Consider the following 26112-nt stretch of genomic DNA (forward strand, 5'->3'; position numbering starts at 1 on the left):
TATAGCTACTGCTACTTTTTTTCGGTTTCTGTTTGCATGAAATATCTTTTTCCATCCTTTCACTGTCAGTTAATGTGTGTCTTTATGGGTGAAGTGTGTTGGTTCGTGTTTTATAATCCATTCAGCCACTCCTTGTCTTTTAATTGGGATACTTAATACATTTATATCTAGAGTTATTGATATATAGGGACTTTTTACTGCCATTTTGTTACTTTTTTTCTGTTTGTTTTGTATATCCTTTTTTCTGGTCTCACATCTTCCTTTCTGATTATTTGTTTTTTTCTAGTAGTAACTTAATTTCTCACTATTTATTTTTAGTATGTCTGTTATAAGTTTTTGTGTTATTGTTACCACGAAGCTTACAAAAAACATACTTAGAACAGATTATTTTAAACTAATAACAACTTAACTTTAATCACTGAGAAAAAGGGGAAAACTGAAGCCAGCTCTTTGTCATCATTCTTCTCCACTTTTTAACATTTTTTTGTTTCAAGTTACATCTTTTATTATTGTCTGTCTCTCATACTGTTGCTATATTTGCTATTGTCTTGTTAGGTTTGTTCTTTAGTCTTCATACTAACAATATGTGGTTTATTCAGCACCCTTACAACATTGGAGAATTCTGAGATTGTCTGTGTAACTCACTTTACTAGTGAGTTTTGTATCTTCAGATATTTTCTTGTTACATTTTAGTGTCACCTTCTTTTAGATTGAAGAACTCCCTAAATCATTTCTTGTAAGGACGGTCAGGTGTTGATGAATTCCCTCAAATTTGTTTGTCTGGGAAAGATTTTATTTCTCATTCATATTTGAAGGTTAGTTTTGCTGGATATAGAATTCTTGTTTGACAGTCTTTTTCCTTTAGCACTTTGAATATATCATCCCACTCTCCTGACAAGTAGGGTTTCTACCAAGAAATTTGCTGAGAGCCATATTGGGGCTCCATTGAATGTTATATGCTTTACTTCTTTACTGCTTTCAGTAGTCTTTCTTTGTCTTTAGTTTTTGGTAATTTGATTATGATGTGCCAATGGGATTTTGATAGTGCTTACAATGATTCTGTAGATTGCTTTGGGTAGTATGGACATTTTAACTATCCAGTCTTCCAATCCATGAATATGGGATGTCTTTGCAGTTTGTTGGATATTCTTGACATACTTTTTGGTGGACAAATGTGTGCATTATTATTGGGTATATATTTAGAAGTGGCATTGTTAGGTCTTAAGATTTCCATGTACTTATCTTTAGTAAATTCCACTAATTTTCAAAAGCAATTGTACCATTTTACACTCTTACCAGCAATTATGTGAATTCATTATTCCAGCACTTCACCAATACTTGTGATTTTTAATTTTAGTTATTCTGGTAACTATACATTGGTGGCTGTTTGTGACTTTAATTTTCATTTGCTGAATGTTAATGAAATTGAGCATACCTTCATATTTATTTGGCACTTGAATATTTTATAATATGTTTATTTAGATCTTTTGCCCATCTTTTAATTGGGTTGATTGCCTTTTTCTCATCAATTTGTAGTAGTTCTTTGTATATTCTGGGTATGAATTCCTTGTTATACATATATAGATATATTTACCCCTCTGACACTATAGTTTGCAAGTTTATACTTAATGATGATTTTTGATAAATTCAAGTTGTACCTTTTAATGTAGTCTACTTTTCCAGTTTTTCCTCTTTATGGTTAGAACTTTTTGTGCCTTGTTAAAAATATATTTCAATATTTTGCTAATCAATTAATGCTCAAAATCTTTTTCTTCAGAAATTCAGAAGTTCTTTTTTTTTGAAACCATATGTATGTCATTAATAAAATCTTCCTATGAAGTTGAATGTTGAGGAAATCAAATTTTATATATTTGATTTATAAGCAACAATTATATGGGTTAATATATGTAAGCAGGAAACCACTGCTACTATACTGCATAATCAGTATTTTATACACACACACACCCCTTTTATTTTTTATTTTACTTATTTACTTATTTATCCATTCATTCATTCATTCATTTATTTATAGCAGCTGGCCAGCATGGGAATCTGAACATACCCTCTTTAAAAAGTACATGCTGTTGTCCCTTGGTATCCATGGGGGATTGGTTTCAGGATTCCCTGTGGATACCAAAATCTGCAGATACTCAAGTCTCATATAATATGATGTAGTATTTACATATAACCTATCCACATCCTCATGTTTACTGTACTTCATTAGCACCATGCTCTAACCAACTAAACTGACCAACCAGCCCAGCCATATACTGTACTTTAAATCTTGTTAGATTGCTTATAATACCTAATACAATGTAAAGACTGTGTAAATAGATGTATTTTTATTATATCATTAAAACATTTTTTTTCTTTGAATATTTTCAATCCACAATTGGTCGAATCCACAGGTGCAAAACCCGCACCTACAGAGGGCCAAATGTATCAACCTACTGAAACTTTCTCTTTATTTAGTTTATTAAAAGATTATCTAACATGGTGAGCTTGGGTACTGTCCTTTCTTACCGTTTAGAAGGACTGCCTAAAGATTGGTAGTGTACTTTATATAAATTATAGGAATACTTATTTTGCTTTCCTTCCATTATTAAGACTGTGCATACTAAATTCCTATTTTAAAGAGTGGCTTAATATGAAGTGACTTAATTAAGAAGAATGAATTTTCATGTCATAATTATTTTATAATTATGTTGTAATTTGAATCATTAAAGTACCTTACTGTGGAATATTGATTGGAACTTTTAGCCTCACTTATTGTAATGAATATTGCAATGTAGTAGTTTTTCAAATAGTTATGGAAATTTGGAGTTAGAAAGGACTTTCATTCTATATACGGAGGCATTTGGGTGAAAATTTGGAAACGTTGCTAACTTCTTTTTTACTAACAGTTTCATCTCCATTTGTATGTTTTCTTTATTTTTCCCTGTTAGGGTCAGATGGAATGAAGTGACTGAAAGGGGATTTTATTCCGTCACTTAGTCTCTCCTCTTTCCTGAGTCTTCAGTGTCTTCTCTTCTTCACTATAGTTTTATACTTTTTATATCACACCACTTAATAGTCTCTGAATTTTTGTGGTTTCCATTGCCTAATCACTCCTAACATAGGTTTCTCCTACTTCTGTGTGAGACCACTCCCTCCATTTCTTCAACATTTTAGTTAGTAGTTACTTTTGATGAGGAACATTTGATACTTTACCAAAATACTAATAAACTATTAGCATACCCTTTTGTTTTGCAAATCGTTAGTCAAAAAAAAAAAAAGTCTTGAAATTCCTCTTATCAAATCAAACTTTAATTTCCTTTTTAAAAAGAGCCCAGTATTAAGTTTGGCTGCAAATATTAATGGCTTAAGCAAGATAGAAGATGGAATTTTATTTCTGTCACATTCAGTAAGTTCTGAAGTTGTCAGTGCTCTGAGGTACATAGTGTCTATTTTCACGTTTAACAAATGGTCCTAGATGGTTTTTGGAACTCCTGGCAACAAAAAGGTGAAGAAGAAGAGAAAAAGAACATGTCTTCCTCCTTGTTAAGACACTTATGGGAAAAAGTAGCACATATCATTTTGCTTGCGTCTTATTTACTTAGTCACACAGCCACTCCTAACTGCTTAGGAGGCTGAGAATATAGCCTTTTTTCTGGCAGGCATGTGCTTAGCTAAAAATAGGGGGTTCTATGAAGAAAACAATAAACACTGCAACACAGATTTGCATTCTCTGCCACAGGTATTGAATGCTAAATATGGTTTCATAATAAGCACTAGTTTCTCTGGCCAGTTATTTTGAGTATTTAGCTTTTGATAGCAAGAAATGCATTAAAATTGCTTTAAATCATATGAAGAAATGTGAACACTATTTAATCTCTAAGCTTGACAAGTAATTCTTAAACTCATCAAATATTTAAGCAGTACCTTAAAGTAGCTCTGAGAATTAAGTTTAAGGTAAATTCACCTGAAGTCTTGATGTACACCCATGCAAATTTTGCGATTTAAATTTTGTAATTTGTAACTTAAAAAAGAATTGATAGACTTCTGCTTTCAACCATGATCGAGTAACTGGAACCAGACTTACCTTCAGTTGTTTTTAGACAGTGGACAACAGGTGCAACAGGATTGTGATCTCAGAGAGAACAGAAACAAATGTGGTAAACCCTGTAATTACCCTGGTTTTCTTTCTAGACAGTATAAGGGGGGAGGGGAAGACCCAAGCAAACATGGCAGAATTGCTGAGCTGAAGAGTCAGAGATCCAAGTTTGGGAGGGCTGAGGCAGCTGGAATATACGAGGACAGAGTATGGGAGAAAAGGGAGCTGTGCAGAAACAGTGAATCTGTTGCTGAATATTAAGCCACACAGGCATATCGTGAAACTCTATGAGGTCAAGAAAGAGCAACCGGGGAGCTATTAGCTGAACTTTCCAGGGCTCACACAGGGCTGGGAGATGTTTGAGTGATAGCCAACTAGAATATAAAAGTTCTTGTTGAATACCTGAAGCACATTCAGGGACATGTGATACCAGAGGAAACATGCCTTACCAGAAGGGCTAAACTAGCTTCAGCATTAAAGCTACTCTTAACCTACCCTAACAAAGCTTAAAAACAAGCACCAGAATAATATAGCTGATCTGAAAGTAACTTAACTTTTTTTTCCCAAAAAAAGATCTAGCACTTTTAAAAGAATAAAACTAATTCTAGTGCTCACAATTAATGTTGAGCATCCAATCGAAAGTTGCCAAACATGGAAGGAACCATAAAAATGTGACCCAAAGCAGGAGAAAACTCAGTCAACAGAAACAGACCTAGAAAATTACGGAAGTGATGGAATTAGCATCTGTATACTTTGAAACAGCTTTTAAAAGTATGTTCAAGTATTTAAAGGAAGGTACTTCAGAAAGTTTGTGGAGAAATAGAATTAACAGATAATACAAATATTTCCGTGAACTTTTTGAAGACTCTGTATGAGCACAATAAGGAGAAAAATGAAAGATAAAAATAAATGGAACTTCTAGAGATAAAAATATAAAACATGAAAAACATGGCATGGCATTCATAGCATGCTATATTCCACAGAAGAAAACACCAGTGAATTTTAAAACAGCAAAACAAAACTAAAACAGACAAAAAATACTGAAAAAGAAATGAACAGAGCATTGGTAACCTAATGGCATGAAATCAAGCAGCCCAGACATATCTATATCTATCTGAAGTCCCAGACAAAAAGGTGGGGAGGAGGGACAGAAATATATCTGAAGAGGGGCTGGCCTGTGGTTCACTTGGGAGAGTGTGGTGCTGATAACATCAAGGCCAGGGGTTCGGATCCCTATATAGGGATGGCCGGTTAGCTCACTTGGGAGAGTGTGGTACTGACACCACCAAATCAAGGGCTAAGATCCCCTTACTGGTCATCTTTTTTTCTAAAAAAAGAAATATATCTGAAGAAATAATGAGCAAAAATCTTCCAAATATGGTAGAAATCATAAACCTACATCTGAAGACGTTCAGTGAACCATAAGTAGGGATAAGCACAATGAAACCACACCAAGGCTCATCATAATAATTGCTGGAAACCAAGAATGCAGAGCAAATCTTAAAAGTTTGGGGTTGGGGGGGGAATCACATTTCATTCAAAGGAACAAAGATAAGAATGACAAGAAAGATTTCTTGCCTGAAATTGTGGAAGCCAGAAGACTATGGAGCAACATCTTTTAAGTGCTGAAAGAAAGGGGAAAAAAAAGAATCACACTGGAATTCTGTATGGAATTAAAAACTGATGTCGACATAAAGTCTTTCAGGCACATGAGAGCTGAGAGCATTTGTTAGCAGCAGACTTCCATTTCACAGAATGTTAAGGGAGATTCTTCAAATTTTAGGAAAATACCAGGTGGAAACTTGGGTCTACACAAAGTAATGTATGACTCTTTTCCTTTTTTTTTTTTTTTTTTGTTGTTGTTGTTGATTTAAAAGATTATTGGGTATTTAGAGAAAGATAACATTAATGCATTTGGGGGTTATAGTATATGGGAAGAGTACACAGCAATACCACAAAGGATAGGATGAGGGAAATAAACATATTCTTTTGAAGGTTCTTGCATTATACCTAGGTGTCTTAATATTATTTGAACATATACTTTGTTAAGTTAAAGATGCATATTGTTAACTCCAGAGCAGTCACTTAAAAAAAAAAGTAAACAAAGGATAGTATATAATGTAAATTAAATGAAATACAAAATAATCTAAAGGAAGCCAGGAAACAAAGGAAAAAAGGAACAAAGAATTAATGGGACAAATAGAGAAATAATAGCAAGATGGTGGGCTTAAATCTGATCATGTCAATAATTATATTAAGTGGAAATGGCATAAAGATTCTGCATTAGTCCATTTCTGTTGCTTATAATAAAACCGAACTGGGTATTTTATAAAGAAAATAAAATGTATTGCTTACAGTCTCAGAGGCTAGGAAGTTCAAAGTCCAGCGAACACATCTGGTGAAGGCTTTCTTTGGTGGTGACTTCAGTTACCGCAGGGTATCACATTGCAAAATGGCAGGAGCAGAGAGAGACAGACTGTCCTCTTCTTTTGAAGTCCTCAGAACCATGCCCCTGACCACCATTTTTAATCCATTCACTACTGCTCGGTCCTACTATCCAGTCATTTCTTCAAGGCCCCACCTTTCAGTTACCATTAATAGGATTTCCCATCCTCTTAATAAAACTTCAGGGACACAATTCAAGCTTCAGTGACTTTTGAAGGGACATAATTCAGTACACTACATATTTCAATTAAAAGGCAGAGATTTCTGGATAAAAGGAAGACAGTTACTTGATGTGTGTAAAAAACTTGTTTTAAATATAAAATCTTAGCTGGATTGGCTATAGTAATATCAGAAAAAGTAGACTTTGTAGGAAAGAATATTACCAGGTATAAAGGGAGACATTTCATAATAATAAAGGGGTCAATTTATCAAGAACATATAATCTAAATACATATATATTTATATTTAAAATCTTATTACAGAGCTTTAAAATACATAAAGTAAAAACGAATAGAACTAAACTGATCAATAGATGAGTCTACAATTATAGCTGGAATTTTCACTTTTCTCAGTAATTGATATTGTAGTAGACAGAAAAATCAGTATAGATACAGGAGAGGGATTGGCAAATTCTGGCCTGTTGGCCAAATACATGCCGTTGCCTATTTTTTAATTTTTCACTAGCTAAGAGTGAGTTTTACATTTTTAAATAGAAAACAAACAATATTTTGTGACACATGAAACTTACTTGAAAGTCAGGTTTCAATATCTGTATTTAAAATTTTATTTGAGGACAGTTATGCCATTCATTTACAGCTGCTTTCATGCTATAACTGCAGAGTCGAGTAGTTGTAACAGAGATCATATGGCCTACAATGTCTAAAATATTTATATGGCTTTTTAAGAAAAAGTTGGTAGATCCCTGATGTAGAAGTTTTCAATAATATCATCCACCTTGATCTAATTAATATATAGAGCAGTCTTCCGAACACCAGAATAATAGACATTATTTTCAAGTTCACAAGAAGTGGTCACCAAGATAAGCTAGGTTTTAAAACAAGTATCAGTAAATATAAAAGAATTAAAATTATGTAGAATAAGTTCTCTGACTTCATTAGAGTTATATTAGAAATCAAAAAACAAGATCCTCAAATATTTAGGGGAAAAACCCCAAATATTTAGGGATAAAACAATGCTTAACCCACAAATCCAAAAAGTCTTCACAAGGGATGTTAGAAAGTATTTTGAACTGAATTAAAATGAAAACACAACTTATTAAAATTTGCAGGATTCAGCTACAGCTGTTCTTTTTTCAGCGGCTGGCTGGGACTGGGATCTGAACCTGTGATCTTGATGTTGCAAGGCTGCACTCTAACCAATTGTGCTAACCAGCCTTCTAAATTTCCTTCTAAGCTGTTCGTAGAAGGAAATTTACAGCTTTAAATGTTTATATTGAAAAAGAAAAAAATGTCTAAAATGAATCTCATAAGTTTAATTATTGTAATATACTATATTAACAGAATAAAAGAGAAAAACATTATGCACATTTTAATGAATCCAGAGAAGGCATTTGAAAGAATTTAACTTGAATTCATGATGAAACTGTGCGTCAACTAGGAATAAAAGGGAACCTTTTCAACCTGGTAAAGGTCTGAAACTACATCTAGTGTTATACTTAACTGGTGTAAGACAGTGCCTTTTCACTAAAATCAGGAACAAGGTAAGAATGTCCAATCTTGTTACTTCTATTCAACATTGTACAGAAAGTCCTAGCCAGTTCAGTAAAGCTAGAAAAAGAAATAAAAGGCATACAGTTTCGAAAATAAGAAATAAAATTGTATACGTAGAAAATACTAAAGAATTCAGCAAGGCTGCTGGATATAAGGCCAACATACCAAAATCAATTGTATTTCTGTATACTATCAATGATTAATTGGAACATAAAATTTTAAGTGTTATTTACAAGTCTACTAAAAATTATGAAGTACTTAGTGTTAAATGTATCAAAATATATGCAAGACCATTACACTGAAAACTTGAACATTGCTGAGAGACATTAAAGAAGGTCTTAATAAATGCAGAGCTATCACAATGTTTATGGTTTGGATGACTCAAAATTGTTAAGATATGAATTCTCTCCCTCATAAGTACCTGATTTCAAGAATAGCTGTAAAGTTGTAGTAATCAAGACAGTGTTGTGACTGATGATAGACATATGGATTAATCAAACAGAATAGAATGCATATTGCGTGGGGTGGGGGGTTTTGGAGGGAAAACTATCTGTACAGGGGCAATAGGGAAATTTTGGGGGTGATAGAAATGTTCTATATCTTGATTTTTGTGGTTATCATATGGGCATATATACATTTGTCAAAACTCATCAAACTCTGCATTTAACATGTGGTAGATTTTATTGTATCTGAAGTATACCCTTATAATGTTGATTTAATACCAAAAAACCCTGTATTTTTCAGATAGTTTTCCTGACAGATTCCTCCAGTTTTGAGGTGTGAATATATGAATTTTTAAAAACCCTCTTCCTCATACCTCTTTTGGAACATGACTAATATATAGTTGGCATTTAGTAGTTTTCAATATATTATTCAGTAATATACAAGGTTTATTTATATAAGCTAAGTATTTTGAATCTTTATTTTTATATTAAGATTTTGGGGAACTCTAGTCTATCCTTTAGTACAGAGAATAACCCTTCAAATTTATGTGTTCAGTGCATTAGAATTTCCTTGGTTCCTGTTAGCTTTTCATAAATTATGGCCATACATTTTCCATTTTCAGATTATTTGTCAAGTCTTTAGATGCAACCTTTTTCTGGTGATCTACACGAGTAGCTCTTATCAAAAGTTCGGATCTCACTACTGGGCGGCTGTCAGCCCCCCCGCCCCCAAAGAGTAGTTCTTTAGATTGTTATATTTTATAGAATAATAATATTTGGGCCAGTGTCTTAATTTTGCTAAGGCAGGACATCAACAGAAAATTCACTATCACTTAACAATCATTTTGACACCAAAAAAGTAGAAAGAACACAATTCCCGAGGAAAATAGTTCTTCTTAAGAAAAGCTAGACATATATTATCGATCACTGTATACTAGACATTGTGCCAAGCATTTAAAATATATTGAAAAATAAACTAATTTAATTTTTGAATATCCCTGTTATTATACTCATTTTAGAGGAGAAGAATCAGAGGCTCAGTAATGTCAAGTAACTTGCCCAAAACAGGATGTCCGATTTCATAGCCTCTGCTCTTAACATAGCCCAGGCACTTCTATAATACAGAACAATTAAAAACACAAGATGGTGATTTATAATTGCACAATTGTTGGTAAAAGTTTTTCATGTTAAGTCTTTATTTGATATTTACATTTTCTCAAACATAGAATACTGTATGGAGCCTTAATTAAGAAGGAGCCTTCTTCATGTTCATTTGTTCTTTTTGGAGTATTCTGGGTAAACTGAAAGGAGCCTCATGCCTTTAAAGATGTTTCTCCAGTCTTTTTACTACCATTTGCTGGTTATGAAAGGCCATGTTGGTGGTGGTATTGTTTAGCTTTTTAGGCCTACACGGAGGGTGCAAAAAGGCACTCCATGCTCAACTATCATTCCTATCCAAGATGCTGATGTTCAGTGTTCTACTCTAGTGATGATGTTATTTTTTTTCTCCCGATACGAAAGGAAATATTTTATTAAAATAATAGGATGAAGAGTAACGTTCAAATTAATTCCATAACTTCAACTTTCTCAGGCTTTGCATGCACAGTTAAAGAAATCACTATGACAGAAAATTATCAACTACACACTAAAACATAGCTTGCTAAAACAAATCTTGTATGTATGAATGCAGCCAACCAAGACATAGTTGGTATTCATATTTTACACAGGATATTTGATGGAAATTTGTTCATCTATTTTTTTTTTTAGGCATGTTTATTTTGGAATTTAGGTAAGAACTGACACTTATAGACAATCATTGTTTTAAAAAAAGTTATTTCATTTGTAAACATTAATAAACATTTTTTTCACCACTTTTTAAGGATCTTAGTACTGCCCTATGGGTGGAAAGAAATTTAAAAAATCTAAACAGATTAAGGTAGGCAAAACCAGCTATACTTTTCTCAGTAGGAACTATTCCAAAAGAATTATAATGTTCATGATATAAATCAGATTAAGAGGAGGTAGACTTCAGTTTAGTGACTGAGATATATTTCACAAAATAAGACCTTTTCTAAAGAAATCCTCCAAGCCGGCTTTTATTCTGTCGTAGTTATTTATATCTCACTGAGAAAGAGGGGGAAAAAAGTAATCTTACCAAAAATCTTCCATATTTTAGTAGCCAGCTCTCATCAGTTTTAGGTATTCTTTATGTAACTTAAAAGTTCATCTTTTAGGGCCGAGCCCGTGGCGCACTCGGTAGCGTGCTGAGCTGGGAGCGCGGCGACGCTCCCGCCGCGGGTTCGGATCCTATATAGGAATGACCAGTGCACTCACTGGCTGAGTGCCGGTCACGAAAAAACGACAAAAAAAAAAAAAAAGAAAAGAAAAAAAAAAAGTTCATCTTTTACCATTTGGTAACCACTTTTTTCCCCACTGTTCTCGCAACTGTTGTAATAGATTCCCAATTTCTTTTCCTGAAGAAATGCCCACTTTTTTGATATCTTGGCCATTTACAGGAAATGGAGGAATGGACTACATTGGGAAAATAGAATAATTAGGCCCCTTCGCCTCGGGGCAGGTTGGGGGTGGTGCAACATTCTTTATAGGCAGGTTGTGAGTGGGTGGAGTTAGTGCGCCTGGGCGGCACCTCCACCTTGGCCGACTACTGCCTTGGGTGCCCACCGCTCTGCCGCAGCCAGGCTTTCCAACCTATGGCTTCTGAGGGCCTGTTTGCCTTACCTAACTCATAGACCTGCGTGTAAAGGGTCAGGTGACCCAGCCTGGCGTATGAAGGGTTTGTAGCCCAGTCTGGAACGGGCTTGAGGGGTCTGTGAGCTCCAGACCCAGCCCTAGCTCGACAGTTGGCCCAGTGGGGGCAGGATTACGGGTAAGTAAATGAGCCGACAACTGACGTGGTCACCTAGCTTTACAATTGGCATCACGAACAGGATTCTGACATTAGCAGAGCACTGCAATTGGTGTAACACGACAGACTACTACTGCATTTTCTTTAAAAGGCAGTGCTCTCCTTGGTATTAGGTAGTTCACATGTGCGAGTGACATCATACTGTATTTTGAACAATGAGGCCAAGAGTCTTAGCTTGGAGGAAAACACTGCAATATTTTTACTGACTTTGTTAAATTTTTCTAAACTTACATTAGCAGGTGAGCATATATAAGGAGCCATATCAAGATCATACATGAGGTGAATCAAGTGATTTACATGGTTACAAATACTAATTTTTTTCAGTTCTACCCAAATCCTCTCTCCTGATATCCATATCTTCTCTCCTGATATTCCAGTCAAGCCTTTTGCATTTTCTGAAGTTGCTTCCAGTGTCAGGATCATGGTCACCAGGTTTGTCTACAATTCTCCCATAAAACCTGAAATATCTTAAAATTCACAGATAGTCTTGTATTCTCTTAGCATGTTCAACAATTCTAACTTTCTTATTTTTTAAATCTTCATAACCATTAAAGTAGTCAGATAAGGTACCATCAGCACCTAAAAACAGAATTTATAGTGAGATCTCTGTGTTCAGCATCTTTCTGACAGTCAGTTGTGAATTCTACTTCAGTGATGACATCAGTCTGTAATACAGTAATTTAAAAATTTTTTCCATGAAGCCTGACAGTAATTGTTCTGTGCTTTTCTCCTTTGTTGTTTATCATCTGAACACTGGCTGGCTGAAACGTTTTTCATTTTAGTAGGGTTAGCAATAGAAGCAAAATCTACATCTTAAGGCTTTACCACACTTAAAAATTCCCTCACAGCTCCTCCTGCTATTCTTAATTCTTGATTCTCTTTGACAAATAATTCTGTTAGACTCTTCAATCTTTCTGGGAAAAGTGACTGGAATTCTGAACACAGCAACTTCCTTGTAAACAGATACTGCTTCAGAAGGCACGTCTACTCTAACTGCAGCTCAGTACTGGCCTGTGCCAAAGAGACAGGTATCTCAGCATCTGGAGAGAAAATCACCAACCAACATCTCCGTGCTAGGGCTCTTCTGCCCAGTGCCAAGGAGGCCTCCTGCCACAACCCTCCTTCCCCCAGGACTGGGGGCGGCTCACTGGCGCCACTGGTGCCCATTGTATGTTATTGTTAACAATCCATTAAGCCAGCACGTACTTTGAAAATTTACATCAGTGTCAAGTCTTTTACTTTTTTCTAAGAATGGTAAGACACTTTGATTTTTGTGGTTAAATAAAGAAATTACCTTTAGACTTCAGTTTGGATGTGTGTGAGGCTCAAATGAGGCAATGTAAGTGAAAACAGTTTGAAAACTAGAAACTAAAGGACATTTTAGATATTTGGAAGCCTGTCAGGGTTTTTAGAGCAGAGTAATGACATGACATAATACATGATTTGGGAAAAGTTGATATGATACTAGATCCTAGTGGGGTCTGGAGCACAGGGAATGAGACTAGAGGAAGGGAGAGCAGAGGGAGACAAGATCAAAGGTGAGGTTGGTGACATTGAGAGTGGAGTAGAAAGAATATAATCAGTAGTCATTTTGGAGAGAAACATCAATATAGTATTTCTTGGTGATTAAGGTAGAGAAGAGGGAATCCCTTGCTTCCCAAATTAATTCACCCAGTAAATATTTGAGTGCCGTTTATTTTCCATAATCTGACCTAGGCGTTTGCTGTATAAGGGCACAGACCTGTATGGACCTCTAGGAATTGATAGTCTTTGGGGTCTGGGTAGGATGCTTCCTGCGTTCATGAACGTAGAATTTGGGAGCAAGTGCTGGTTTGGGTATTAAGTCAACCTATTTACCTGTAAATCAGATGCCACAGATGCCACAGACACGGGTAGAGAATTGCCATAGTAATTTTTATTTAGTCCTCATGAAATTGTTTATTTAGGATCAAAGACATTTGATTGTAAATTTTCATTTGTGTTTAGAAAAATGATATTTTTAGGCATTTGGAAAGATTATATTTTTTTCCAAATAGTGGCAGATATTTGTATTTAATATTAAAAAATATTGTGATGAAACTTTTGGCTTTTAAGTAATTTGCATTCAGTTTTACATGGTGCTTTCCTAGAAGAAAAACATTTCTGAATCTTATCTACATAAACTTGAGTAGTACTTATAATATTGTTAATTCTAGTTATTGTCACTGTTAAAACAATAAGATTTAAGTAAAATTTAGCTGTGTTCTGGGATAATGAATTTCTTTATTTTACAGTAGTGGTTCTTAACTTCAGGGTAAGTCAGTCACCTGAAGGGCTTGTTAAAGGGAAGGTCACTGTGTCCCACCCCTGGAATTTCTGATTCAGTAGGGCTGGGGTAGGGTTGAAAATTCACATTTTCAAAAAGGTGGTGCTTAGGTTAAGAACTACTGTTATATAATAAGGAATAAGATTATCATAGGAAACCACAACTTAGCATCTAAAAAATAGATTAATAAAGACTATAACACCTAAGAAATAAATTTTCATAAACATACAGCTCAAATTTAAATCTCTTTTGATGTGATAAATATAAAATTTCTATCATTGTCTTTTCTAAAATTTATTATTCTAATTTAGCAATAGAGAAAAATAGAAAAATATCCTTAAAATATCCTAAAAATACATTAAAGACATTATATTGTTCTCTGTTCATAAGAAAAAGTCAAGTATTTATAGGTATTTGAAATAATATAATTCATTTACCTTAATACTTTTCCTTGCAGTTAAAAGTCAGACTTCAATTTTTAAATACTTAATACCTGAAGTGAAAAAATACCCAAAAAGCCTATTCGTTGAAAGGTAGTTGGTTTTGTTTTCTACTCTACTTCTTCCTTTCTCCCCATCAACCCCACAGTTCCCTGAATGTCAAAACCTGAAACTCTTAGAGGATCAAATGTGACAATATAGTTAATGTAATATGTCAACCCAAATTAGTTTCAGTAATTAAAAAAAAAAATCTTATGTTTTTTAGCTAATGGGAATGACAACAAGAAATTTAAAGGAGATAGACCTCCCTGTTCGCCTTCCCGTGTTCTCCATCTTCGCAAAATTCCATGTGATGTCACCGAAGCAGAGGTCATATCATTAGGTCTACCATTTGGCAAAGTAACTAATCTTTTGATGTTGAAAGGAAAAAGCCAGGTATGTAATATTTAAAGGTTGACAAAGAGATAGAGATGATTTTTATTTTCTTGAAATTTCTGTATTTTCTAAATTTTATTCTGTAAACAAATTACTTTTTAAAGTAGAATTTTTTTTTGTATGTGACAGGAAGCAACAAACAAAAATACTGCCATAGGATTTCTGTATCTACTGACTTGTGTTTTTCCCCCTTAACAAGAAATATATTCTTTTCTATAATTTTATTTTATTTATTTTTATTTAATAAATTTTATTTATATTTTATATTATAGGATGGTTTATGAAATATCCTCTGATTATCAGAGACAGTGGATATAAATTATACCTCATTTGGCAAATTAAAGAACATTTAAGTTTTTAAAAATCTAGGTAGAAATGTATAACAATGTCAAAAGACAAAATTACAACAAATTTAAAGATCTAATTGGATTTTATTTGTGATTCTAGAATCTGCCAACATCTCATTCTATAAAATAGAAAGAGTGTTCCACTGGGCATGACAGAATGTTTGGGTTTTGTAAGGTGGGAAAAAGGAAACAAAATTTCTAAAAAGCACATTGGTTAACATCAGGTTACCACAGGGTGTGTTCCTTCTAAGGGTTAAAGCAGAGGATACTTCATTATGCTGATTCAGGTAGACTGAGTTCTTTCTGATTAGTTGCTGTGATGTGAATATCCTATTTGCAGGAAAAGCTGATCTGTTTGGGGATTTACCTGCTTCACTTAGCGTAAGTGATCCCATTTTCTGCTGGGGCCTAGTGCAGGAGGCTAGTCTAAAACAGTGGCCTCCCACAAAGTTTATTTAACAGTATATTTTAGTTGTAAAATTGATATTTAACTTCTTTAATAATTTGAAAGTGACTGTAAGAGTTCATTTTAGAAGTTAATAGGTTTTTCTTGAGATGAATAAGGAAACCTGCTTCTATGGTGACCATGACAGAAATATAATACTTGATTTGAATAATTGTGTGCTTTCTTGTTCCAACTCAGACCCCACTTGGATGAATCTTTTAGTTCTTTCCAAGTTTTTGGTTGTCCTGAAAACTTTTTAAACTGAGCATTGCTGCGAAGAAGAGGACAACAAATCTAGGCCTTAGGAATTTTGTAGTTCATTTGTGATGTGTCAGTACGTTTCTTCTACTTTTTGTAAATAATAAGTTTAAGAAACACATTATAAATACTTTCATAAGTAAAAAGATAAGCGTTGGGCATGAAAAAGGGTGGATGATAATGTATGATTTGGACCCTATCTTTAGTAAACTACTTAATTAGTATCCCTATTTAATTCACTTGAGGTTACTAAGATCCAGAGAAGTTAAATATAGTGCATGCCTGCCACTTCAATCTTTAACACAGTTGCTGCTATTAAGAATAGTATGGATTATGTGGTTTGGAAAGAGCCAACATGGCCACGTCTAATGGCTACACTTGCCTGTGAGAGGCAGCAGGCAGTGGCACAATTTTTTTGCTCTCTACTTCTGGGTGTATTTAATCTGTAAGCTAACTATAACTGTTATGTTGATTGCTTATCTTTTGATTATAAATCCTGTTTAGAAACTATCTCTCTGGTAATATACTTCAGCCAAGAGATTCTGATGTGAGTCACTAGAACTACTTGTGGGAGATAATCTTTCCTAGGGAAACTGTAGGTGGAGTGTTGGGAGCAGGGTGGGGATTATTTTTATCAGCCTTCCTCTGGGATGTGACCTTTGGTTGTCTCTCCACCCCACATTATGAAAATTGAACCTTTTGACTAGATACTTTGGAGAAACAAATACTTTCTTTACTGGACTCCATGTGGAAAAATTTATTTTTAAATATGAAATTTTTGGTTTCATACTTTGAAGAAAAACTTCCTATGGCAAGAATCATGAATTCCAAAGACATTGTTTAGCTTTTCCTTTATGTGACTGATGTTAGAAAATTGAGTTCCATCTTAACATTTAGCAAGAAGTTCGCAGAAATAAGCTCTTTCCCCATGCAGTAAATATTATTAGAATAATATTTACAAATTCTTTGTCAAAGGATGATTAAGACCGGATAGGTAGAAACTCCTGCCATTGCTGTTTTTCTTACCTTGATCATTTTTATCCTCTTACTTCAGAAAAATTAGAAAAAGCATATTATTGATGCAATTGTATAGTGACTTTAAAGTGCATACATGGACAATCATACCTGTTAGAGAGTATAAATGACTCAAAGCCTATTTCATCCCTTAAAGATAGTAGAATTTTATTTACTTGTGGAATTTTATTTGTTTATTATTGATTGATTTGTGATATTTTATCCACTGTTATGTGGCTAACATCACTATTTCATACAATACTGTTGGTTCATTTGAAGCATTGAATTTATTCAGTTGCGACATTTGGTTGATACAGTTAGACATCATGTTTAACATTGGTCCAGTTAATACTGCTTTACTGGCCTTCAAATGAAAACATTTGACAAGTCAGGTAACAAAGAAATAGTTTGATTTATAAATATTTGCCATTTCCTGTGTTTAATAAATTTTGTTAATAAATGCATATATTATAAATAAATTGTAAATGTTTTATGATAGGTTGAAGTGGTTGTTAATTAAATGCACTTTTGTAGTAAAAAAAAGTTGGATTGTCTAACTAGAAATTTGTGTTGATTTGTTCCTGCATTTTAAATTAGAGGTGATCTTATAGGTAGTTCTGAGAGCCCAGAATGGTTAGTATATCATCTATATTTTATCTTCCTAACTAACCATTAAGATGAGAGTGTAATATCTGCCACTTTAAAGCTCTATGATTATCCTGTTCCTGTCACAGGAGTACTGACAGCTAGAAGAAACCATATAGAGAATAGGACATAAATATCAAGGAGCTTCTACCATTTCAGCTTTTCCTACGTTTAGACATCTTCACATGTCTAATATTAGTACAGTGACTACAGTAATCAAAAGTCACTTCAGAGGCTGGCCTGTGGCTCACTCGGGAGAGTGTGGTGCTGATAACACCAAGGCCACGGGTTTGGATCCATACATAAGGATAGACAGTTAGCTCACTTGGGAGAGCGTGGTGCTGACAACAAGTCAAGGGTTAAGATCCCCTTACTGGTCATCTTTTAAAAAAAAAAAAAAGTCATTTCAGTGACTCGTCAATATTGACTTGATGTAGGAAGTTCTCCCATTTATTGTAATTTGAATAATTGATCCTTTGCACCTTATTTTATTTTTTAAAGATTCTGTGTTTGTAGGATTAGAAACTACTTTATTTTCTAATACCTCCAAATTACGATGTCTGGAATGTGGTATATACTTCTATGTGCACATCTGTAGTTTAAAGAAAGCCCCAACACTTATAAGTCTATCCATCCAAACGTCTTAATCTCAGGAAAAAGAAAAAAGAAACTGAATCTAAACCCTAGTAACATTAGCTAAAACCATGTGAATGTGTGATGTGGGGTGAGTGGTGAAAGCGGTGGTGGGTATGGTGGTGAGGAGATGCTAACAAAGATTTTCTTCACAGTGTCTTTTGGGGGTAAAGGAATAGAGAAGGCACGGAATGGGGAGAGCTCTTGCCCCTTAGCCTCATGTTGACTGTCAGTGCTGCACGTACGATTTCCCATCATTTTAGACTGGAATTTCAAATGCCGCTTTAAGGAATGATCAAGATCATAATTCTTATGCTGGGAAACCTTTAAAAAATTAAGTGTTTCACATGTTTATTGAAAAATTCAAAAGTATAGAATTGTTTAAGGTAAAATGTGATATTCCTCAAATGTCAGTTTTTTTGGTAATAGTTAAGTGTGATGCTACTCATACAAATATATGAGGATACTTCAAAACTTTATGGAAAGCTTTTTTTTTTTTTTCTTGGTCTTTTTCATGACCGGCACTCAGCCCGTGAGTGCACCGGCCATTCCTATATAGGATCCGAACCCACGGCGGGAGCGTCACCGCGCTCCCAGCGCTGCACTCTCCCGAGCACGCCACGGGTTCGGCCCTTTATGGAAAGATTTATATTATCTTTCAATTCTGTTTTTCCATGAACCTTTTGAAGTAACCTCATATATGACATACAGATGTAGATACAGTGTTTATGTGTGTGCACAGATGTGTGTATGTATATAAAAATATAAATATATTAAACGGAAATATGTTCTGTATAATTATATGTAATCTTTGAAAGTGTAACATGGATGTTGATTGGAAGCATATTTGAAAAGTTGAGTGCAGTAAAGGATTTGGACTTGGAAAATTGCCACTCAGTTAACTGATTTTATGTGGCTCTTGGTTTTCCTCTTATTTCTGTTTCTTCTAAAATCTAGAAATAATTAAAAAGACAAAACTAAATGTATGCATCACCATTTTAAATGAATGCTTTCAGAGGCTGAGATTTAGCCTCTTTCTGAAAAATCTCGAACACTACCTACTAGGAAAAAAGTCATCTCATGGTAAGAGCTACAAGGAGATTGTATTAGTCCGTTTCTGTTGCTTATAACAGTATATACAGAACTGGATAACTTTTAAGAAAACACAATTTCTTACCTATAGTTTCAGAGGCTAGGAAGTCCACAGTGTGGGGAACACATCTGGTGAAGGTCTTGTTGTTGGTGACAGTGACCCAGTGGTTACACATTGCAGAAAATGGCAGAGCAGAGAGAGAAAACTTCTCATTCATTCTCTTTTTTAAAGCCTCACAGACCACACCCCTGACCACCATTATTAATCCATTCACTACCGAATGGTCCTACAACCTAATCATCACTGGCATGGTCCTACAACCTAATCATCACTTCAAAGCCCCACCTTTCAATTACCATAATAGGATTTCCCATCTTCAACCGTTAACAGTGGAAGTTAAAAGTTTTGGGGAGGACATTCACTCAAGACAGAGACTTAAAGATCATATTAGTTAGGCAGGGCTTCATATTTTAGGTGAGGGAACTAAGTCTCAAGAGATTTTGACCAAGGTGTTAGAGCTAGATATAGCTTTTAATCTAGTTCCTTTTCCACTATCTAATGATGATTCTCATTCTCTGCTGTGAGATATGTTGGGTTTTTTAAAAGATGAATGGTAAGGGGATCTTAACCCTTGACTTGGTGTTGTCAGCACCACGCTCTCCCAAGTGAGCCACGGGCTGGCCCAATATGTTGGTTTTTAATTGGCAAAGTATGAGATAAAACTCTTACTGAAAAAAAATGAATGTTCTATTTAATTTTATTTATAAATGGCTGTTTTATGAAAAGGTAAGGGAGAACAAATCATTATGCCCCATCACTGTTGAAGAATCTAGATAGTTAGAGCAGTGTTTCTCAACCTTTTTTTTCTTGTCTTTTTCGTGACCGGTACTCAGCCAGTGAGGGCACCGGCCATTCCTATATAGGATCCGAACCCGCGGCAGGAGCGTCACTGTGCTCCCAGCGCCGCACTCTCCCGAGTGCACCATGGACTCGGCCCTTTTTTTTCTTTTTGCTCCTTTAGAGGCTTTTTTAGACTTTTTTTTTAACCCCCTAATTTCCCCATGAAATTTTACTATCTCTGTTTATGTATTGTAACCTCATAACCCCAAGATTTTTAATGAAAGAACTATAAAAGCCCAGCCCCTGAAAGCATCCATTTACAATGTTGATCTACACATTTATTTTTGCCTTTATAATTATTTCTAGGTTTTAGAAGAAACATTAATAAGAGGAAACCCAAAAACCACATAAAATTATTCAGTCAACTGGCAGTTTCCCAATCCCAAGTCCTTTATTGAACCCAACTTTTCTTTCTTTCTTTCTTTCTTTTTTTTAAAAAGATGACCGTTAAGGAGATCTTAACCCTTGAGTTGGTGTTATCAGCATCACACTCTCTTAAGTGAGCCACAGGCTGGCCCTGAACCCAACTTTTCAAATATGTTGCTAATTAACATCCATGATACACTTTGGAGCAAAAGTTTTTTTCATCCTCTTGGGGGCAATATCATTTCTGTTGAGAATGCATGAGTTTAAGTGCAAGCTAGGATCACGGTTTTTAACTGTCTTTCAGAAAGATGAGCTTTCACTTCACCTTGTGTTTATTACAGGCTTTCTTAGAAATGGCGTCTGAGGAAGCAGCTGTTACTATGGTGAATTATTATACTCCTTTTACTCCTCACCTTCGAAGCCAGCCTGTTTTTATTCAGTATTCCAATCACAGAGAACTTAAGACTGACAATCTTCCTAATCAAGCTGTAAGTATTAAAGACATTTTTAAAAATAAGTATAAGTACACATGGTATAATAACTTAAAATTAATTTTCTGTACTTTACAGAGGAAGAAAGATAATGTGCTTTTCTTAATTTTAGGATACTATATTAGGATTGTGTATGTAAATTCTTCTCCCAAAGCTTAAGAGTAAGAAAACAGTGCCATTAAGAAATGACAGATATTTATTATTTCCCTTGAAACTTTTCACAATAAAAAATAAAATATAAAAATCTGTATTATTACATACCTCTTAAAATCTCAGATCTAAAAGGAAATTATGTCATTCACTTCAGTCCCTTCTTTTTAAAGAATATATAGCAAAGTTTAAGAAGTTAAATGATGCTTATATTATGATGTTAAGTAACTGAACTTAATAGGGATTTGTTTAGAATTGTTCATTAAATGATTTTTGACTCCTCGAGATAACTAGAACATAGCGTATCATCATTTCTTACCTCATTTTCCTCTTTTTACTTTGATATAATTTATGTTGAGTCTTTTGTATCTTTTCAGGTTCATTTTTAAGTAGTTAAAATAGTAATTTGAAGTTACTTAAGAATAGAAAAACTTTCTCCACAAAGCAAGTGTATTTTAAGAAAGTGGTTTTGTTTTTTTTTATGTTAAGAGCATGTTTACCCCCTGTATTCTTGCTCTAGGTAAAGAACTTCTAAAGCTGTCTGATTCTGTGGTAAAAAGCATTATAATGCAAGCTGCTGAGATTAAATTACAGTTTTCCACATTGTTTTAAAACAGAGACATTTCCTGCACATAATCCTTAACTTTTTCTAAGATGTATTAACAGTATATAATAAACTATATAAACTTAGAATAAATGCAATATTAGATATTTTCAAATAGAATAGACTTTTTAAAATGAAAAATTGCCTTGTAAATTATAAATAGTATACATGCTCATGGTAAAACATTCAAACAACCCAAAGAAGTAAAAGAAAAAAAAAAAAAATCAGTTACTCAGAGATATCTAATATCTGGTGCTATCATTTTGTTTGTAGTACCCCTTTTCTATTTAGGTATTTATGTATCTCATTTTACACAAACAGAATCCCGATGTTTTGAAATCTTTTTTCTCTATCACATCTTATAAACATGGTTTCATGACAACAAACATGGAGACATGGCAATAAATATAGTTACTTCATAATTTTTAATAGCATGATATTCTCTTGTATAGGAGAGCCGTAATTTATCCATTCTGCCTTAGAAATAGTACTGCAACAACATATATTTTAGCACATTTGCAACGTTATCTTATTAGGTTACATTTCTGGCAGTTAAGTTGTCCTATGCAAGCATATGCATATTTTATATTCTGATATGTGCTGCATGATTGCTTTCTGTAAAGATTTGCATGCTGATTTAGGGTAAGCAGTTTTCCTGTTTATCTTTGCTAATATGATAGGTGAGAAATTATATCTTATTTACTTTTATTTGATAATTTGTAAAGTACTTATTTATAATGATTTCTGTTAATGCTTTTTTTCCCCCATTTTTAAATCTGTGGTCAAATATCCATAATATAAAATTTATTGTTTAACCATTTTTAACTATACAGTTTAGTGGTATTTACATGTATTCACATTGTTGTACGTCACCACCACTAACCATCTCCGTACTTTTTTTCAGCATCCCAAACTGAAGCTTTCTACCCACAATAAGTCCTCATTTCCTCCTCTCTCTAGCCTCTGGCAGTTATCATTCTACTGTTAGTCTCTGTGAATTTTTCTGCTAATGCAGTTTTTAGAATATTTTTATACATATAGTCATATCTCTTAAGATTGCTATAATACAGTCTTTTCTAACTTTGGTACCATACTCAGAAAGACCTAGCAGACCAAGATTAAGAAAAAAATCTACTTACATTTTCTTCTAATATTTTTATGTTTTGGTTATTTTTATTTTGATGTTTAAATCTTTGTTTTATTAGGAATTTTTTGGATGTGGGGAATGAGGATAGGGCTTTGATCTTTTTTATTCCAAGAGACCAATTTCTCCTCCATTATTTTTTGAATAAACCATTTATTATCCACTGTTGTGAAACTTGTCCTTTATCATATTCTAGTTTTGCATGGCTTGATCTACCCTTATGTGTGTGCTGCTCACATCGTATGCACTCCATGTCTAACCTGGACTGGCTTTTTGGGTTCCATTCTGTTCCATTTGTGATTCAGTGCACCCTATAGCTTAAGATATTGTAGGGCATGGTCCTATTCATTACTTTCTCTTTTCAGAAATTAATGGATTAATATTTGTTTTTATTGTGGTAAAACATATATAACCTAAAGATTGCCATTTTAAGCATTTTTAAATGTACAATTGCATTGAATTCAATACATTCACAGTGTTATATGACCACTGTCTCTTATCTATTTGCAAAACTTTTTCATCATCCTAAACATAAATTTTGTTCCCATTAAGCAATAACTTCTCATTATTCTTTCCCCATAGTTTCTGGTAACCTCTAATCTACTTCTGTCTGAAATATTTGGAAAAAAATTTTATTTTTTCTTATTGATCCATGATAATTGTATATATTTATGGAATACAATGTGATATTTGGGTACATTTGTACAGTGTGCAATGATCATATCAGGGTATTTAATATATCCATCACCTTAAACGTTTGTCACCTCTTTGTGTTGGGAACATTCAGCATCTTCTCAATTAGCTACTTGAAGTTATACAGTAATTTGTTGTTGACTTTAGTCTCCCCGTATTGCTGTAGACCACTAAATCTTGTTCTTCCTATCTCTACAGTATTGTATCAATTGACCACCCTCTCCCGATCCCCCCACCCTCCTGGTTAATATTTCTTGTTTATTTCTTCAGCTATATTTTAGAATTATTTTGGCAACTCCTGCCCCGCCAAAACACAATTGGAACTGGGTTGATTTTCATAGCTTAATTTGGGGATAATTAACATATGTATATTGCTCTCTGATCCTTTAGAGGAGGAAGTTATATATTTTTTTGTATTCTTTTACATCTTTCAGTAGAATTTTTCATTTTCCTTCAAGTAAGTTCTACAGTTTTCTCTAGTGTGATTCTTTAGGATGTTAGTATAAATCTTGGAAAAGAAAAAAAAAACAATTTAATAAAAGTCTTAAAGACTGGATTATTCCAAAGGGAAACAGTGAGAAATCCCTGTTGCTTGGCAACCAGAGACAGCCCAGATGACCTAGTTTATTCTTAGATATCCTTGATTTCTTCTCAGTACCCTTTTCATTTTGTTACTTTTGTGCAATTTTTATGCATTGATATTTGATTTTTTAAAAATTTCTTTTATTCAAAGTCCTACACCAAACCTGAAGTCATTGAGGGTACCTGTTTGCATACATAGAAAGTACCATATGTCTTTTTATTTTAACAGGCCCAGGTAGCTAGTAGATTAGTGTTTTTTTCTCTTTTGTTCTCTGAATAGTAAGATATCCCAAAACATGCACATTACTTTTCCAGCTTATGGACATACTTGCCAAAATGTTTGGCGAATATCTAGTATTTTTGTCTCCTTGATTTCAGCTAAAATTATAACTACAAAATTTGGATCATATTCTGAGGTAATAGCATTTGAGAAATGGTTAATGGCAGTCATTATTGTATAGTTTTTCTTGACCTTGTGTGTGGAATTTTATAAATCTGCATAGATGACCATGGGAGGATTTTTCCTTAAAAAGTTCCTTAAAAAATCATCAAACTGAACACTTAAGATCTGTGTTTTTATTGTGTATTAATTTTCATATTCTCAATATTAGAAATGTCATCTTCACATTATCCAGGCATGTTTAAATTTTGCAGGAAGTATATCTCCCTATCCTACCTTAATAAAATATTTGCTTTTTCAATTATGCTACTGCTATTAGTTCCTTTATTAATAGTTAATGTAAACATATCCAGAGAGTTTGTTGTCCAAACATTTAAAAATTTTTTCCCATAATAGGAGTTCTGCTTTCTCATAATTTTTAGTACCAGACATACTTTCATATTAAGACATTTCTCGCTTTTTTACTTAAATATATTTGCCTAATTAAAAATTGAAGGCTGGGCCGTCCCGTGGCTCACTCGGGAGAGTGTGGTGCTGACAACACCAAGGCCGTGGGTTTGGATCCCATATAGGGATGGCCGGTTAGCTCATTGGGTGAGCGTGGTGCTGACAACACCAAATCAAGGGTTAAGATCCCCTTACCGGTCATCTTTAAAAAAAAAAAAAAAAATTTGAAGGCTGGCCGGTTAGCTCAGTTGGTTAGAGTGTGATGTTTCAACACCAAGATCAAGGCTTCTGACTCGTGTACTGGCCAGCTGTGAAAAATAAATAGATTTTTAAAAAATAATAAGAACTGGAGCCAGCCCGTGGCCCACTCAGGAGAGTGTGATGTTGATAACACCAAGGCCATGGGTTCGGATCCCATATAGGGATGGCCGGTTGGCTCATTGGGTGAGCGTTGTGCTGACAACACCAAGTCAGGGGTTAAGATCCCCTTACTGGTCATCTTTAAAAATAAATAAATAAATAAATAAATTAAATAAATAAATAAATAAATAAATAAATAAATAAATAAATAAATAAATAAATAAATAAATCAACAACAACAACAACAACAACAACAACAACAAACAATAACAACGGAAACTATAGAGTTACTTAGAAATCTACCTTTTTTCCCAGGTGTTATTTTCTCAGATTTTTATTGTCAAAAACATTCCTTACATGCCTGCTATGTAGAGAGCTTTGTGTTTAATACTCTGTGAAGTGTCAATGCAGAGTATATTGAAAATTCTCTAATGATTAGGACAGTATATACCACAGCTCCTTAATTTTTCCCTTGTGGTATCCCTTAAGCCAAAGAGGGGGTGAAAGAAGAGGAGCACAACAATAACAACAGCAACAGTACCACCAGCAGCAAAGCACTTATATACAATTGTTTAATAAATATTATTGATGGAATGATTGATGGCATAATGAAATAAAGAGGTCTGCGAGGTTAAATTTACTTTTCGTTGTACATTTACTTTTGGTTTACTTAGTTTTGGTAAGATTTAATCATTTCAATCTAAAAGGAATAGGAACAATTAT

At 34.0% G+C, this 26112-nt stretch overlaps 1 protein-coding gene and 1 pseudogene across 5 annotated transcripts in view; one reads left to right on the forward strand and one right to left on the reverse strand.

The window, feature by feature from the left end:
• The window catches only part of PTBP3 (polypyrimidine tract binding protein 3), a 99834-nt gene that overhangs the window by 39730 nt on the left and 33992 nt on the right, over positions 1-26112 (forward strand). For 4 of the 5 annotated variants that reach the window (XM_063081561.1, XM_063081564.1, XM_063081562.1 and 1 more), the window contains 2 exons: positions 14648-14817; positions 20860-21006. In XM_063081561.1, the coding sequence (XP_062937631.1) occupies positions 14648-14817; positions 20860-21006 (317 nt within the window). The remainder of the gene's footprint in view (positions 1-14647; positions 14818-20859; positions 21007-26112) is intronic. The other variant, XM_063081565.1, reaches the window with a different exon arrangement.
• On the reverse strand, positions 11722-12677 carry LOC134366110 (CCA tRNA nucleotidyltransferase 1, mitochondrial-like; annotated as a pseudogene).

This window comes from Cynocephalus volans, chromosome 17 (genome assembly GCF_027409185.1).
Source record: "Cynocephalus volans isolate mCynVol1 chromosome 17, mCynVol1.pri, whole genome shotgun sequence".
Taxonomy (NCBI): Eukaryota; Metazoa; Chordata; class Mammalia; order Dermoptera; family Cynocephalidae; genus Cynocephalus; species Cynocephalus volans.